At 39.6% G+C, this 16,944-nt stretch overlaps 1 protein-coding gene across 10 annotated transcripts in view; it reads left to right on the top strand.

Moving 5' to 3' along the window:
- The window catches only part of LOC121892291 (neural cell adhesion molecule 2-like), a 434,533-nt gene that overhangs the window by 71,774 nt on the left and 345,815 nt on the right, over positions 1–16,944 (top strand). For 2 of the 10 annotated variants that reach the window (XM_042405244.1, XM_042405246.1), the window contains exon 1: positions 13,822–14,000. The exons of 7 other annotated variants lie outside the window; for them this stretch is intronic. Coding sequence is in view for 1 of the 3 variants with exons in the window: in XM_042405249.1 (XP_042261183.1) it covers positions 10,170–10,180; positions 13,945–14,000 (67 nt within the window). In the remaining 2 variants the exon portion in view is untranslated. Of the gene's footprint in view, positions 1–9,797; positions 9,983–10,092; positions 10,181–13,821; positions 14,001–16,944 lie in introns of those variants that run through there. One more of the 10 variants, XM_042405249.1, reaches the window with a different exon arrangement.

Genomic DNA, 16,944 nt, shown 5'->3' on the forward strand with positions numbered 1-16,944 from the left:
TACATGTCCAGTACATAGCTAATAGACAAGAGTTCTGAAAAAACACATTTAAACTTTAGCCTTTTCATAATAGGATGGCATCAAACATACAGACAGATTAATTATGCAACACGAATAGCTCATCAGATTTCCTCCGGAGAATCAAACTGTTTTCACTTCTGTGTTTGCCAATTAAAAACCATTAGATCACAATGAAAAAGCAATTTTCAAGATATTTGTACCTAATTCAATTGTAAATCATGTTACAAGTGCAGTTAATTTGCACTAGTTTCCCCTCAAGGCTTCAGGTAATTTGCACACAGTCTTCTTTGTGCCGTTTTAAAAAGTTCAATACAATGGGCATGAAGAGGCGCAGAGGAGAGGGATTTTGGGTCGAGTTAATTGGTGCAAAGTAGAATGTGGCGGAGCGTTTCAAATCTACCTTTTATGCAGAGTGAAAGCGTTTGTTTAGTTTATCAGAACTTCGGGGCGAAGGTTCAACTGAAAACAGGTCATTTATTTCAACCGCTGGTACGTTTGTGCTCAAATCTTGAAAATGAACAGTATGAACAGTCTTATATTGTATATTTTTATCAAGTCCACAGAGTTTTTCTACTAAAATGTAAATAAAACAGCACATGGCTTCAACTGGGAGTTAGGAGCCAACTTGAGGTAGCATCAGCCGCCAGCATTAGCATTACTCACCTTGTTTTGACTCTTCCTCACAATAACTTTACTGTCAGTGCACATGTCGCCTTCTTAATTTAGTAGCGACTAGCAGTTGGCATATTTTATTCTCTGTACACGGCGGTCCCGACATTTTCTTTTGGTGTGGGAAAGATTTGGATCGCTTGAAGCAGATGTGTCGAGGGAATTAAAGTTGAGCCAATTAATTATATTAAATTCAAAGAGCAGAAAAAAAAAAACCCTCGAGCCCCCCTCCTCGATCATAAACCTAATGATTAACGGTTGCTCTCTTCTCTAAGTCGGTTGTCTTTCACTGCCTGAACATGACGGCCCGCTGTACCTTCGAGTAAATCTCACATACCTCCCTCTAACAGAGGTCACCCTTTGCAGCACCACATAAAACACTCTTAGGCTGGACAATACAAATGATAGGTCAGGTAGAAATGAATGATGACAGATATTATCACACTTTCATAGGAGCAAGGAGAAACACTCCTTGGCTACATTATGGACTAGTGTTAGGGACAGGATGACTATCATGGCTAAAGTTGTATTGATGGCAGTCAATCTAATCCATCCTTTGCGTTTACGGCTGACTTTCCTACAGGCTCACAAATGATCTGAAAGAAAAGAAATGTACTTTATTTTTCTGTAGAAGTTGATAAACCTTTTGTTTAAATCTTTATCAGTGTCATATTTTTTAAAGAAAAGGATCGCAATAAAAACTTTCAATGTTCCAAAGATCTCTCTTATGCTCTACCAGTAGGCTTTTAGAACAGCTATTAAAACATGTAGTGCTAACACCAGTGACTTTGATGTCTTATTTAATGGAATATTTTACTGAAAAGTACGATAAGAGCTGATTAATTCATAAAACACACTTTTGGCGGATTATAAAGGAATGCATTTCACTTGTGCATGATATGAGCAGAGAGCAAGTTTCATTTAAATGTAAATGGTAGACTAGCCTCAGATACTTGTGAATACAAACCCGGTTAAAATAGTAGTATTTCTGCTTGCAAACAGTCCACGAAACTATGCAAGCAAACAGGACTCTGCTTTTGTATTAACAAGGTGAAGGATATCACATTCCTTGCTGCTAGTTAATAATAATGTGCCACTGAAGGGCACATCTATGATATTGATGATACTAAAGGCAAGACTTGCCTTTTTTGCAAGTATTCCTACCCTTACTCCTCATAAAAAAAGCAGTTTAATCTCATTTATAGGTGATGTGCCTTATGGCCACCTCAGAGTGGAGACAGTGTGGCTCTTTCAGGGCAAGAAGAAAAAAAAAAATCACAGCTCTGAACTACTTCATCTCAGAGTGTCAGAGACTCGCTGTCAGTGTGTGAGCTGATTCGTGTAATCAAAATGACAACCTGTTGGTTTTAAAATGTGTGTCAGACTCACTTATGTTTCTGTGACCAATAAAAATGCAGGACATCTTTTGGAGAGAAACTGGAGAAGATCTGTTGATCAAGCAGTGTGACAGACAAATCTGCCAAATCTGCAAATAAAAACAAATGAACATAAAATGTCTTCCAAAGAGTTTATGATAAGTTAACTTATTTTCAAGCAACATTAACAACAAGGATATCTAGATGACAAAAAGTACAGCAGATGTCTCAGATCTGACACTTTCCTTTGTATCTGTACTCTAGATAGACTTCTCACTGTTGATGTAGGGAGTCACTCAGAGTTTGTTGTTTGGCTGTGACCACCAGAGTTTTGAAGCAAAGAGTATCACTGACTTGATTGTTACCAAATAGATTAATCGTTAAGGGATCACCAAAGTGATTATAGTTCATCTTGAGGGGAACAAAAATGAGTGCACCAAATGTCATGGAGGTCCATCCAGTAGTTTGTTGAGTCATTTCACTTAAAACCACACGTCAACATCATGGTCGCCAAAGAGGAAAAGACAGGAAATCACCAGAGTTAGTAGGATTAATTCTTGGGGAACCAAGAATGTCAAGTGAAAGGTGAAAGGTCAAGGTTCGGCTAAGTCAGTCGGCTTCATCCTCTGTGGACCATGAATGTCTGTACAAGAATTCTTATAAATCCATTTAATAGTTGCTGAGATATTTCTAACTGGTGGACTGACCGACATGCTTCTAGCACGGCTAAAAAGTTGCTCAATCTTGTGATTAAGGTTCCAAATTTGCAAGGGTGGATGTAAACCAAACAGGATCTCATTGTAAATACAGCTTAAAATAACCAGTATCATCTAGCTGGAGTTGCAGGAAACTTTATTCTCTATTTTTACTAGAGGTCACATCACCGCTCCTGAACTGCATTTTTGTCTGTATGTGTTTTTAACTAAGCAAGATTTGAGCTGCCACTCATTCATACAGTGCATTCACTCCACTGAACCATTACTCTACGCTACGCTGCAGCGATGTGCACCCACTTTTGGGCCCGTGTTACTCCCCCACAGTAAACTAAAACATACACAATTAGCAGGTATATTTATCATAGAGCCTATAATCGCAAAACTGGTGGGCAGTGTGCCAAAACAGATACCGCACCAGGAGTTGTTACACAGACAGCAGCAGGTGTTTAAGACTTTAAACTATGACAACCTGCTGTTTAAACTACATATTTCCACATATGTTTTGCTGTGTCAGGCCGCGCAGATGAAAGCATAAATGCAAGCATACTTTCCTCTCTCTGCCTACTACAGTACATGAAAATCACAAAAGGAACAGTCACAGAGGCTGCCGGCCTAAAGGCATGACAGACTCCAAAGACAATGAAACATCAGCTGTGCACCTGTTCACACATAGCGCTTTACATGAGTTTTAAAACTTGGCTCACGGGCCTAATACATCAGTTATTGGTAACGATACAGCTTAGTGATCATTATATTTCTCATGTAAGTCTCAGAATAAGGAGGATTGAAACCCATCATTATACGGTAAGTCCCCACTACAAAATCATCCATTTATACTGCAAGTCCTTGTTGCGGTTAATATAGCTCTTAGCAGCCGAAACAGACTCATCCAGCTTAGTTGGTTAATTAATCTGTTTCTTGTTCCTGCTTTGTTTTCTTTTGTTGTCTGTCGGTGAGTGTGTGTTGCTGGTGGTGGATGATAAAACCACTAACTTGTGCAAATGTAACTCAATTAACTCACACACAAAAAAAAACCCACCATAAAGGATTATGTGGGTAATACAAACTGATATTATTTACCTGTTAGTTTGGACAGTAGCTTGTGAATACACATCAACATGGAGATGAATCAAAATGTAGATACAGACACTCCTCGAGAGGACTGGTCACTTGGCAACAGGATAACGGTAGTTTGACATATCACAACAGGGAAAAGCACAGGTGTAAATAATAAAATGAATGATGGCTGAGTTCCATTTAGCCGTTTCAGCTTTAGGGTCTGCTGGCTCACTGTCACACTGTCACCGTGCCTGCTATTACAATTAAATGCAATATAGTGTTAATGAGTGTCATTCAATTATAATTATAGATGGTTGCTGATAGGGTAGCGGTTTGATCATAAACATAGAAGCCAAAGCAGGTAATTACTGGTAATAACTTGGTTTGGTGTGAAACTGTGCCCCCTCATAACAATTGACTGCATGACGCACATCAGTAATTTCGGCATCTATAAAGTGCAAAGCATTGCATTGTGGGATTGTAAGCAGATAGTAGTGCATATACTGTGGATGTTACTGCCTTTATTTCTTTGTAGGAGTTTGGATACATTTTACAGAATTAAACAATTAAAATGCAGTAAACAGTCAATATAGTGGACTACATCATATTATATATACATCAATACAGTATATATTGACGGAGCCCTTGACTTTGCATTAAACCAGTATTATTGATGCACCTGGTTCACTGTGATAAGAATTTAGATTCTCATACTAAAGGAAAGAAGGACTCTTTGAGGGGTTTGTTTGTTCTTTGATTTACTTGCACTATTGTTGCAAGAAACTGTGCTCCTTTCAGGGATAAGGCCATCAATCATTGTCTCTTTCACACTTTGCCTCTTTCTCCCTGCTTTTTTTTTTTTTTTTTTTGTCTTTCTCGGTCGATGCTAAGATGGGAATGTTTGTTTTTCACAAGACATACTCCTTTCTACCTTTATCTTCCAAAATCAATCAAAGCGCCAGAGAGACCTCTGTCACGGACGTAAAAGGGTTAATCTTCCATGAGTCAGCCACAAGTTTACATAATCTCATTGAGGTTATAAACTGACTGCTGCTCTACCTCCCTTTTCGTCACAGTAAGGGTGTAAAAACATGAATGAGAGTAAACATAAAATAAATGAACCACACTGATTTCATTCTTTTTTTTTTTTTTTTACTCGGAGATGTCAAAGTGAGATACGTTGCGACGAAAATAATCAACCCCAAGATATTAGGTGACTGCTTCTCATTTAGCCTCTGCAGCAATCACTGTAATTATTGGCTGTGTGTACTGTAGTTGTGTATTACGGAGGACAAATGTCACCGAGATTTCTTGCTGAGATAAATGCTGCCAGCATGCCTGCTAAAGAAAACTAATTAACTCCACTACCTATGGCATTGTATCACTGCGGCTTTCTATATATCAGATAGTGACTAGAACAAATTAGCGCCTGTGCCCTGGCATGGTGGCGCGACCGTTTCATTTATTTCATGAATATATCAGAAAAAAAACAGCCGCTGTGGTCAGATAAGATTATCTGACGAACCTGTTTGACAACCAAACAGGTTTTTATGTACTGAGCTGTGGGGGGAGAACAATTTCTTGTTAGACCAAAAACATAAATTCTTCAAACAGATGCATTCATTACTCCTGCCAAGGATATCATTTTTTGCCATCTTAGTTTGTGTGTCTGTCAAGATATCTCAGCGGCACAGTTTAACAACATGTGCAGTTTACTGACATCTGCGTTTTGTTAGATCTGTGACTGGTCTGTCTGTCAGTTAGGCGGACTTTGTGTTACTATTTGTTGTACCCCCGGTGTGTGCATCGGTATTGTAACTGTATCAACCGATTACAAAGTCAAATTCCTTGTGCAGCGGTTGTTTTTGACAAATCAACACACTCCAGTGAGCGTGCTGGATTTCAAAGGAGCTCAGTCTGTTCAAAAGGCACGTGTAAAGAAGAGGTGGGCTTTTTAGACCTTCTTACATCTAAATAGACATTTATTTATTGTCGTTTCTCGGCACAACTTGTGCACGGAAGCCCAGATTTTTGCTAAAAGCAGAGTAGAAAATTCCAGCTCATGAATTTGAAATGTAGCTGTGGCTATAAAGATGAAGCAATGCTCAATAATTTAAAGCACAAACAAAAACACTCCAACATGACTCCATTTTTTTGTCTGAACAGTAGTTCTTATTCGTGCCATTTTCTCGCAGTAGGTACTGAAAAAACACGTCCCGATTCGCCTCGTGCGATGAGGAAGCCTAACGAGCGCGAGAATTATGGAGTTTTTCCGAACTAATGTAAGAAACCAAGGCCATTAAAGTTTAATGTTTGCTGTCCTCATGAATCAGGCACCCTGTGTTGGGCATCATGGGAAGGTGAAGATGCTTATGACTTTTTCCTTGAGGGCTTTTTCTCAGTTTGGCATCCCCAAGGTGAACATCCTATTAACCCCTCGATGTTTGTGCAGAGACAGATTGGTTCATTTGAGTGCCAATGGACCAGAAGGCTTTTTGGAAAGTTACACCAAGACACATGCGGTTCTCTCTCTCTCCCCCCCTCTCTGTCTCTCTTTTACACACACTAACACACACACACATACACAAATCAAGCGTCTGTTGGCAGCTCTAACAGCTCTAAAAATGTTGGGTATGAACAAAAAAAAAAAAAAGGCAGATTCAGTAATTAACCATTTTCTTCAATATAAAATATCTACACCTACAGCAAAAAGATTTTGGGTTAAAACCCACCAACTGCATAAACACTAACATTTCTCTGCATAACCCTCTAATTTTCGGGTGCTTTTAACTGCTTTTAAATTGGAGCCAAATCTCAGTAAATAATCACGAGTTGTGGTTCTAATTTTAGTGGAACAGGAGTGGAGAAGGGAGAAATTTGCTTCCCAAATGTTTTTTTTTCTCTTGATCCTTGCCCACACATAGCAATGTGTCCACAACACTGAGCAAAAATATTTCAGTCAAACAAAAAAATGTGACTTATCGGCAGAAATCAGATGCCCATTGTATCCTCCGATTATAATCTGTATGATATAGCGTCGCCGAAACTCAACACGCCAGCCACATTATGTACGTCTGTAGCATGTGATCCCTAAAAAGCTCTGCCGTTAGCTCGACTTATTCTGAGTCTGTCATCGAAATGGCAAAACAAGCTCCTGGCGAGATGTCACAGCTTGCACACCAGCACATTCTCGACACTGAGCAAACACAGTTGGCTTTGGAATCTGAGGGGTGAGAAACTGGTAATGAGAGGGGACCTCCAAGTTCCCTGCTGCTTCTTTACCTTAGCTGTCTGTCAGGAGCCTCGTTATCTCAGCTTTCTACTGCTGGTCGGCCTTGTTATCCTTAAGTCCTGTCTATTGTCTTATTACTTCCAAGAAGAAAGAACCAGTGTCATATTAAAAGGACCGGACAGTATCTATTCATAGAAGCCAGGACCAAATTTCATCACAATACCTCGCCTTTAGGGATTAGCTGGTATCCTTGTGGAGCTAAAATCACCTAGTGTATTACAGCAAGAGGGAACATCAATGGGATCTTGATAACACTGTCAGCATCTAACAATGGCCAGACGTTGGATCTTCCAATCCAGCAATCATCAGTCCAGCGTAGTGCGAAATTTCCCCTCTGACTGGATTAAATGCACTGCTGTGTTGTCTGACAAGATCATAACCTTAAGGTCACGCGTAACTGAACGGCTTGTTATTGTCAAAGTTGAGCGCCAGGGCTGAGACGGGCCACCCGGCGGGTTAAAGGCAATATTCGCCCTTGCATATTATCTGCAGCCTTGATGTTCTTTGCATTCAAGAAATTGCCATTAGATGGATTCCTTTAAGTTTTTTTAGTGTAGAGAACTTGTTTAACCTTTCAGTATTTACTAGTTGGGTATATCTTTAAATAATGAGCTCTTTCATGGCAGGAATAGCAAAGTAAGACTAATACATAGACTGACTTTTTTTTTCTCAGAAGGAAAAAGGTGAGAGTTATGCCCCGTCCTCTGAATCCACAATGTCTTGTGGCTTTCTGCCTCCTACAGTGCAGAGTATGATGGATTTCTCTATGTATGATTGGAAAATAATAGATCTCGAAAGAAGCCATTTATTCTTCATTCCGGGGGAAATGACACCAGAACTTGACATCAGCTGTGGATATTTTATGATTTGTCTGATGATTAGTTATCTATAGTCAAAGTACAGCTTGTAGCAGCACTGGAATATGCAGTGTATGTGTCACGCTGTATATGGTATCAGCTGAGAGAGAAAAAGGCTCCACCAAACAGTATTTAAGCATGGATGGATGTATTACATTTTTTTCCTAACATAATGCCAAGTGAACTTACATCATTATTGAACTTTTTATGGTTATGTTTAGGCAGTCACAGCACTCGGTTAAAGCTGCAATAGCTGATTTCTTGGCCTCTTGGGGGCAGCGAAAAGAAATTGTGAACTCAACATGGACATACAGTATCATCATCTTTCAAGTTGATATGGAAACTAGCAAACAGTTGTTTATTTAGAGCAACATTTTTATTAATTTGGCAAATTGAAGTCCAATATTTTCTTTCTTTTTGCTCTGCCAACTCCTGAGGGAAATATTTTGCACTTTAGCTGCTAAATGCTCCACTATGTTCACCAGCTAGTCACTAACTGTTTGTGTTTGCTGCTTGGTGCTGAAAAGGTAGTGTACAGTGGCTTTTCAGAGCTTTTTTCACCGAAAGCAGCTGCCTATTAGAGAGATGAGAGTGAACCAAAATAGTAAAGAAATAGCTGAGGTTTTACTATTTTGGACAGCTAAACAAGGAGCTGTTACTCACTATAAAGAGACTTGGGTGATAATTCTCTTTAGGTTCATCACTACAAATGACTCTCACATCACACATTGTCATTTAATGCATTGTTTTTATAAAATACTGTTTATAGCTGCTTTAATGTTACAGAAGGATCTTAGAGTTACTGCAGGCCTGTAAGAGGACACACACGATGTTGCCATTTTAGGAAAGTTGTAACCTGCAGAATTGTTCAATATGAACATAATTCCTCGGATACTGGGCTGTTCTATATTGTTCTGGGCTGCTCTATAGTTTTCTAACCCCCAAAGCGAGACAGAGCATATGCACCGCTGCTCTCTGCAGAGATGAAAGCAGCACACCTACTCCCTAGTTGGAGAAAAGATGCACTGTGGCAATGTTTCCCTTAAAGGAGCGGCATGTGCGAAAAAGGAGCTTTCCTTTGGAGAGTGCACCCAGTAGCACATGCTCTCTAAGCACAATAAACACATATATGGTTGAATTTTTAGTTTGCTCCCCCTCGGCCTGCAGGTTTGGCTGTATTTGCAGTCTCTTTGAGAGCAGGAACTGTGAGAAGAGAGGAAAAGCTATACCACAAAAAGTTTTTTGTGGCCTGAGGCGGGGTTTTGCCAAGAACTATACAGCATGGGAACACACTCTTCTAAACTAGCAAAACACCCGCTTAGAGGGAGCTGGGCTACAGAGGATAGGCTCAGAGTCAGGAACATACTCATTAATGCGACTATTCCTTCTGCTAAATAATAACACCTGCCGTGTCAAAATACAAAGGTGTTTATGGCAAAACAGGAAAAAGGAAAGCAAGCGTATAATTATCAAATAAAATGCACAACAAGACAATTAGAAAGAAATTAGAAAATGCTGTGAAAAAGCTTTTTGGATCAACAGTAGAGATGACAAATAAGGAATGGGTGGGTTGTGTGTGTTGGCGCATTGGTAAAGATGTTAAAAGTCAGTCTTGGAGGAGACAGGGAGCAAAAGCAGTGACTGGGATGGATGTGATGCTGATTATACATTCTCCACAGCATGCTGGCAGTGTCAAGACCAGCTTTTCTGAGTCAGACCCAAGTGGAGTTTGGAAAAGCTGCGTGCCATTTCTTCTCTTCTTCTTATTCCCCCCTCCCCCCCCCTACCCCCACCCCCCGCCCAGCAGATGGGGCTCCCTTGCCTGGTGACACTGACAGAAGCACAGAAACATGATGCTGCTGAGCAACCTGTGGACAAGCCTGGTAACCAAAACCCTGGGGAGGCTGTTGAGACTCCTCTGAGTTCATTTCTTCCCTTAATGAGATGGAAGCCTCGTTTCAACACGCCTGAGTGACATTTTACTGTAGGAAGGTTCGTTTCCAACCTTAGCATTAAAATCAGTTCCCTATACGCTTAAAGATATACCATATTTCCTGCTCTGTCTTGCATTTGGCAAGTGTCTCAGTTTGTTTTTCTTTCAGTTAGAAGTGCCTGCAGACAATATTTCAGGTCATATTCTCCTGATCCAGAGCTCTTCGGCGCTTGGAGATGGTTGGAGATGGTTTCATGGTGAGAGAGACCATTGTTCAAGACATGTAACCGGGGGTCAAGCTTTAACATGTTGGCGGGGATCCATTCTCTGCTCAAGTGTCCTTTATGAAGAAGCGGTTTTAGCTCCCGGGGTGTTTTTTCTACAGCTGACCCTGCGCTCTGACCTTCCTGCGGAGAGGGGCGAGCAAAAACAGAATTTCTCAGCAGGGATCACTAAAGCATGTAATTCATTCATTAATCCTTCTCTGCCCTCAATTAAGAATATGTGCGTACGACTGATATGTGGGTTCAATATGCGTGTATCACTGATTATATGAAAATGGCCAGCCCTTTGTATTTGCATAGCTAGAGTTTAAGCTATTTGGAAATTTTTCTGATGTTACACATGGGTCTTTTTTCAAACTCATTAACCAGAACTTATTCCTATATTACGTTTATTACATTGCGTTAAACAATCAAGATGGAAGTTACAATAATGTCATATAAGGGAAACTTAGACATCAGACCATTTAATGCCCTGTCACTATCTAACCTCGGTAACATTATGGAAGCTGCCTCTTAGGGCCTGACTTAGGTGCTTCATACTGACTCAGTGGTGAGAATGGCAAAAAGAGACTGTTTCACCTCAGACGCTTGAAGAAATTCCGGGTATCCCTTCAAATACTGAGGATTTTCTGCCCCATCGAGAGCGTCCTGACATGGAGCATCACTGCCTGGCACGGAAACAGTACTGAACAGAACCGCAAGGCCCTGCAAAGAGTGGTTTGTTCAGCTGAACATACAATAGGTGGTGCCTCACCTTGCCTAAAGGATATTTACACCAGGCACTGCAAGAATAAGGCTAGGAGAATCATTAAGGATCCCAACCACCCGGATAACAGCCTTTTCTCCCTGCTGCAGTTGGGAAGAAGGTACCGGATACACCAGGCCAGCACTGAGAGGCTCAGGAAAAGCTTCTACCCTCAAGCCATAAGGATCCTAAATGAGGTCACTGCCTAAGACTGCTGCCTCCCTCCCTCACTCCAGTCATACACATATATTTATTACTATTCCTATTCCTCCTTATATCTATTTAAACTCTTTTTAATGCACAAATTGAAGGAAGAGGCGCGATTATATTTCACTGTGATTGTACCTAATGTGATTACATGTGACAAACTTGATTGATTTATTGATTCATTCATTCACTGTGGTTGATTTATCCCCAAAAAAGACAGCCATCAATAACCTCCACCCACCAGGCAGCGTGATTGTAATGACTTTGCAACAAACGAGACATCACTGCCCTTAATTTAATTAACTTCCATCTTTATTGGCTTAATTGTTTGTGACAAGACGTTCGCCAAGACATGGAGTAGCAGGGTGACCGGGTAAATGATATGGCAATGAGTAATTAATGTGTTTCTTAATTGGACTGGAAGCTGTTGGGTTATGTGTGGTTCAGCAGCGTTAACTTAAATTTAAAGTTATCCTTGATTGAGCGGATGGAGAGATTCCTGTTTGTTGTCTATAAAAAAACAAACAAAAGACTTGTTTTTCCAAGGAGCTTCTGTACATCTTGTATTGGAAGACAGGTTCAAATTTGGTTATAAGATTTGTTTATTCCTTTCCAAGCTTTTCAAATGTGCCCGGCCAACACACCTCAGCACCTCTGATGTGTGGTACGTACTAAGGCAGTCCACTGAACGTCTCCCAACTGGCTTGTTTGTGATAACTCAAGAGGACTGTGAGCATTGAAGAGATACGGCAGCTTACGTCTATAATGTCCCCCCCCCCCTTTTGTTTAATTAAAGCCTCTTTTCACATCAAGAAGGCTTTGAAAAACCTAAATATTTAATAGAGAATTTGTCCTCAATGAATGTGACTATTAAAAAGAGCACCCAAATCAATCCAAAGTGCCTCTCTGAGCACAATAAATCCATTTTATTATGAAAATGGAGGGAGGGCATTCATCAAATATGTAGTCTGTCTGAGTGCTATTCAAATGATTGGCTTGGTGTTTAGTCAAGAGAAGTGATTCTAATTTAAATTGTCTGGCATGTTCTCTGGTTTTCAGAGCAAACACTGCTCCCGAGCAGTGACACTGAGGTCTTAAAGGGGACTTCTATTTTAAAAAGCATCCGCAAATCCTCTTGAACATCTTAGTCAAGATTTGAGAAAATAAAGAAATCCCTCTAAAAGGTATTTGCAAGAGTACCAAGGTTACAGTACAATGATAATGTCAAGGAGAAACATCTTAAGATGTGTCATTAACAGTAAGTATGACACAATATTTGGTGTGATTACACCAAGCACATTATCTAAGTACTTTTACCATTAAGAGTATAGTATTTAAAGGTGCTATCCAAAAAGCACATACTATAGAGAACAACAAAATCTCTCTGTTAAAGGTTTTTTTTATATAAGAGAAACTAGAAAACATACGTGTTATTGAAATAATTCTTATAATACAGTAAGAGAAACAGTCAAACCCAATATATTTGAAAATTATACGGTCAAAAATGACTCAATGGGCCTTTAGTTTGGCCACTCTGTGAACATTTCTTGACATTTTATTGGGAAAAAACAGTGAAATCCAGCAATCAAGACAAGCAAATATCAACCAGGACCAATCCTCTTGATCAAAAAACTAAACCTAAATGGCAGGTCAACATATACCATGTACTTTACACCAGTAGTGGTTTTTGGCCAGAAAAAATGAGAAATCTGTCACACTGAAGATACACGAGGGCTCTAGAAAAGCACTTAAAGACCCTGGACTATAGCTAGTTTTTCAGTATCTGAATGGCTCAATTTTCTCCTTTGAATCTCCTTTGAGTTACATCACATTTCAGTGCAACTAAATTTATATTATGTACATGACAAGTACATGTACTGGCAACTTCAGTTCTAGCGCAGGAAGTGGTGATATATTCACCAAGCGAATAGGAAAAAGTAAGGGTGTTGGAAAATGGCTTCTTCCCAGGTTTGTGTCCTACAGTATCAGTCCCATTTCGTACCAGATGTCAGCATCCGTTTCTGCAATTACTCTTCTTTCCGAACATTAACCAGACCTTTAAAAGCCATGACCCTGAAATGTGTCTAACCTTAACCAAGTGGTTTCAGTTATGTAAACATAACCATAAATACCATTAATCATGCTTCAGTTGTCACAAACTCAGCACAGTATTAATGTATCTCTAAAAAAAACAACAGGGAACAATTTGTCCTCTAGACTTTTTGTTTGATATGTTGATAAAGAACATAATCTGGATGGCATTATGTTTCATCCAAAAACCTGTCCTGCTTTTCTAAAATAGCTGCATATAATATAATCTTGAGGAGGTAAAGTTGAGACAAAGAGATGTGACAGATTGTAAGTCATTTCTATAATTTTCATGTTTCACATAAATGACATGTGGTGCTGTGGGAGGAAGGTTTAGGCTTCTATAGCTGCTGTTTCTTAGTACTACCATTTCCCTTAAGGTTTTTTGGGATATTTTCTGCCTTCTTTTGATGTAGACAGGGATGACTGGTAGAAAAAATGGGCTGATATAACATGCAATAAATGTCCAAGGCCAGACTCAGTCTAACATCCACCTGGACACAGGATTTCAGATATTGGCTTTTCTTAGAGCGAAAAAAACACATTGCTAGAATCGGCCTTCACAAAGACTTATTCCGTACCTCGTGGGGCTCAGTGTGGCTTCTCACTGGAGCTACATGTTTTTGACCAATTATTAGAATACACATCTTTTTCCAGCCTACACTAGTATCCACAGTGTGTGTATTCCCATATACAGGGCAAGGTTGTCCCGGAGGTTTGGGCAGCTGTTTGTTGGCTCCAGAATGACCACAGGTAAGACTTTATTCAAACAGTGTGGGGATGTTTGCAGCTTTTGTTATGTCCTTCATGAAACTTTGTGGTAAAATTGACTTTCCTAATGACTCTTAGTTGCTCCAAAGTGCACCAAAAACAAACAAACAAAAACACTTTACAGGCTGAAATGGTTTTTTTTTCCATATAATTTATGTATTCATGAGAGACAAACAGATCAGAAAGGCCTCCAGAATGCTTGTATAACTGTTGGTACTAACTCTAAAACTGGAATACAAATAAGAGACTATAAAGCTTAGACGTAAATGGATTAGAAGTGTCCTGGAATAACGCTGAGCAGGGACCTTTTGCTCCAAAATAGGGGCCAAAAAGTGAGATTTGAAAGCCAGCAATTCCAAGCGCCTGACAAAAGTCAGTTAAATGAGGGTATTACTACTGTCCACAGGGTTTGTCTTCAGGGGATCTGCACCAAATGACATTCAGTTGTTATGTAGTGACTTTTTTTAAAGTCTACTTTGACATTGAACAACAAAGAAACCCAAAAAGGAACACTATGTGGGAGAGCATGTTTGAAAGTGCAGTTGAGTGCATTGTTGGCTGGGTTTTCATGGGGTGTTGAAGTGGGATTGTAAGAATCTCTAATGGGATTGCTATTTAAAGGCAATTAGTCAACTAGTCACTGTGGAGCAGGTAGAACCAACGAATAGTGCACTAATTTTATGAAAGGATTTTTTTTTTGTGTAGTCAGTGAGTAAAATGGAAGTACTGACGTCTAAATGTATGATGACGCATTGAAATATTTTAACAAAATTGGTGATAAATTTGCTACTTTTAAGCATGTCAGCATTAGGATGACATTGTGGTGTTTGTCTTTGTCTCTCTTGTTGTATCTTTGTTTTATGTGTTTAATTCTGTTAGATTGTGATTTGTGACTGACAATCTCCTCACAAGGTCCATAGTAGCTGTTGTGATATATTGATCACAACATCACAAATTTTCCCAGTTGTCATGCAACTGTAGGTGTTAATGTTTTTTCTGAGCACTTTAGGGACTTTTCGTCCATCCTACAGTAGATTGTTCATCTTATGCAGTTGAGATTGAAAGTTATCTCTTGACCTTGGTTAACAGTTTTGCAGCTTTGATTAAAAGTTCCAGAACAGCCACTTAATGGACGTTGTGATGAGATTGTTTTGACAACTGCTGTTTACAAGGTCAAGAATAAACATGCAAAACTTTCTCTTAAGCCAATGTGGACCAGACGTCCTTAGAGAAATTTGAACATCTACAAACTCTATCTGCTGAGGAAGATTGTGTGACGTGATTTAAAGCCCTGAAAGAGCTACTAAATGGACCTTGTGATGATATCGTTTTGTCAACTGCTATTCACAACTGTCAAGAATAAACATCCAATCTTGATCTTTGAAGCCAGTTTGGACAAGATATCCTCAGAGAAATTTGAACATCTAACATTTCCATGAAAACTTCCTCAGCTCAGGATGATTGTGTGCCCCAGAACAGCTACTAAATGGACGTTGTGCTGGGATTGCTTGGTCAACTGCTCTTTTAAGCCAACGTGGACCAGATGTCCATAGAGAAATCTGAACATCTACATTTCTGTGAAAACTTGCGCAAACTCTATCTGATGAGGAAGATTGTGTGATGTGATTGAAAGCCCCAGAACAGCTGCTAAATAGACCAAAGACCAATGTTTCCAAGGTCATGGATGACCTTTGAAGCTCAATATAGTTGTGGTGTTTTGCTGAATATTCTAAACACCTCTAAATACATAGTATACTGTAGTATAGTATAGTATACAGCAGTAATTATATTGTCCATTGTGCTTTTTCAGTGTTTTAGTTGCTCAGCCTGTTGAAATCACTATAATATTACCCACAGTGTTAAAACACCTATTTCATTCTGGTGTCTGCCACATACTAAAGTTCCTGAAGCACTTAGATAGAAAACTAATTTCAACTAATAACCTTCTTTGTCATTAAATTGAGTAAGCTTCAAGCTTTTGTTAGTGGTTTGATAGTCGACAGAATTTACCACAGCTATTATTCTTTTACCACAGTTCTTTTTAGTTATTGTCTTTTATTAGTTTTAATTAGCCTGTACTGTGTCCCTGTCTGCTAAGGACAAAAAACCTGCAGGAATTCGGTCACATCAAGATGGCCTCCCCATGGGAACCTGATGTTCAACTAGCTAACTGGCTACAGAGAGGCATTTAAAAAGCCTAGTGGTCAGATCCTTCTGTCCTCTGGGGCTACTGATTGCAACAGTTTTGTGGTAGATTCACTTCATGATGGAGACACACTGAACAACAGCTGCCAACCTATATCAAACATAGTTCCTTGCCATTAACTTATCATATACTCTCCACGGATACCCCCCCTGAGTCGCAATGCATGTAATAAAGATTGTGTCACTCTGTGGCTTGATACGCTTGTCTGAGTCCATCAAGGTCCAGGTTCCTTGGGGAGGAATGGAAAAGGATTGCAGAAGCAGATCTATAGAAGCGGGGTAAAATGAGATTGAGAGTCCTTTCCCTTTTTATGTCTAGAGATTTTGCACTGATGTTCCACTTTATAACGGCATAATGACATAAGCGCTACAAATTCACAGGCATTTGGAGATAAGTGGAGGGAGTCATTGAGGAGATTTTAGGCATGATTATTATAAATTAGGATTAGATTTTTGAGAAACATGTGGGCACATTTTTATAAGGTTGGATCTCTTCATTTGAAATCACACGAATGTATTCAAATTAATAGCAGCTGTTAAAGTTAAAAATGTGGGGAGGAGTGCTGATAACACACAACCTACACTGCTGATAGATCTGCATACAAGCAGATAGTTTAGAAGTGCTTGACCTCCTCTTCATGCCACACGCCCACAAAATCCACTCTGAGACAAAATTGTTTGCTCCAAGGTTACTTGCCTCATTGGCTACAGGCTAATAGCA

This window comes from Thunnus maccoyii, chromosome 24, assembly GCF_910596095.1.
Source record: "Thunnus maccoyii chromosome 24, fThuMac1.1, whole genome shotgun sequence".
In the NCBI taxonomy this organism is placed as follows: Eukaryota; Metazoa; Chordata; class Actinopteri; order Scombriformes; family Scombridae; genus Thunnus; species Thunnus maccoyii.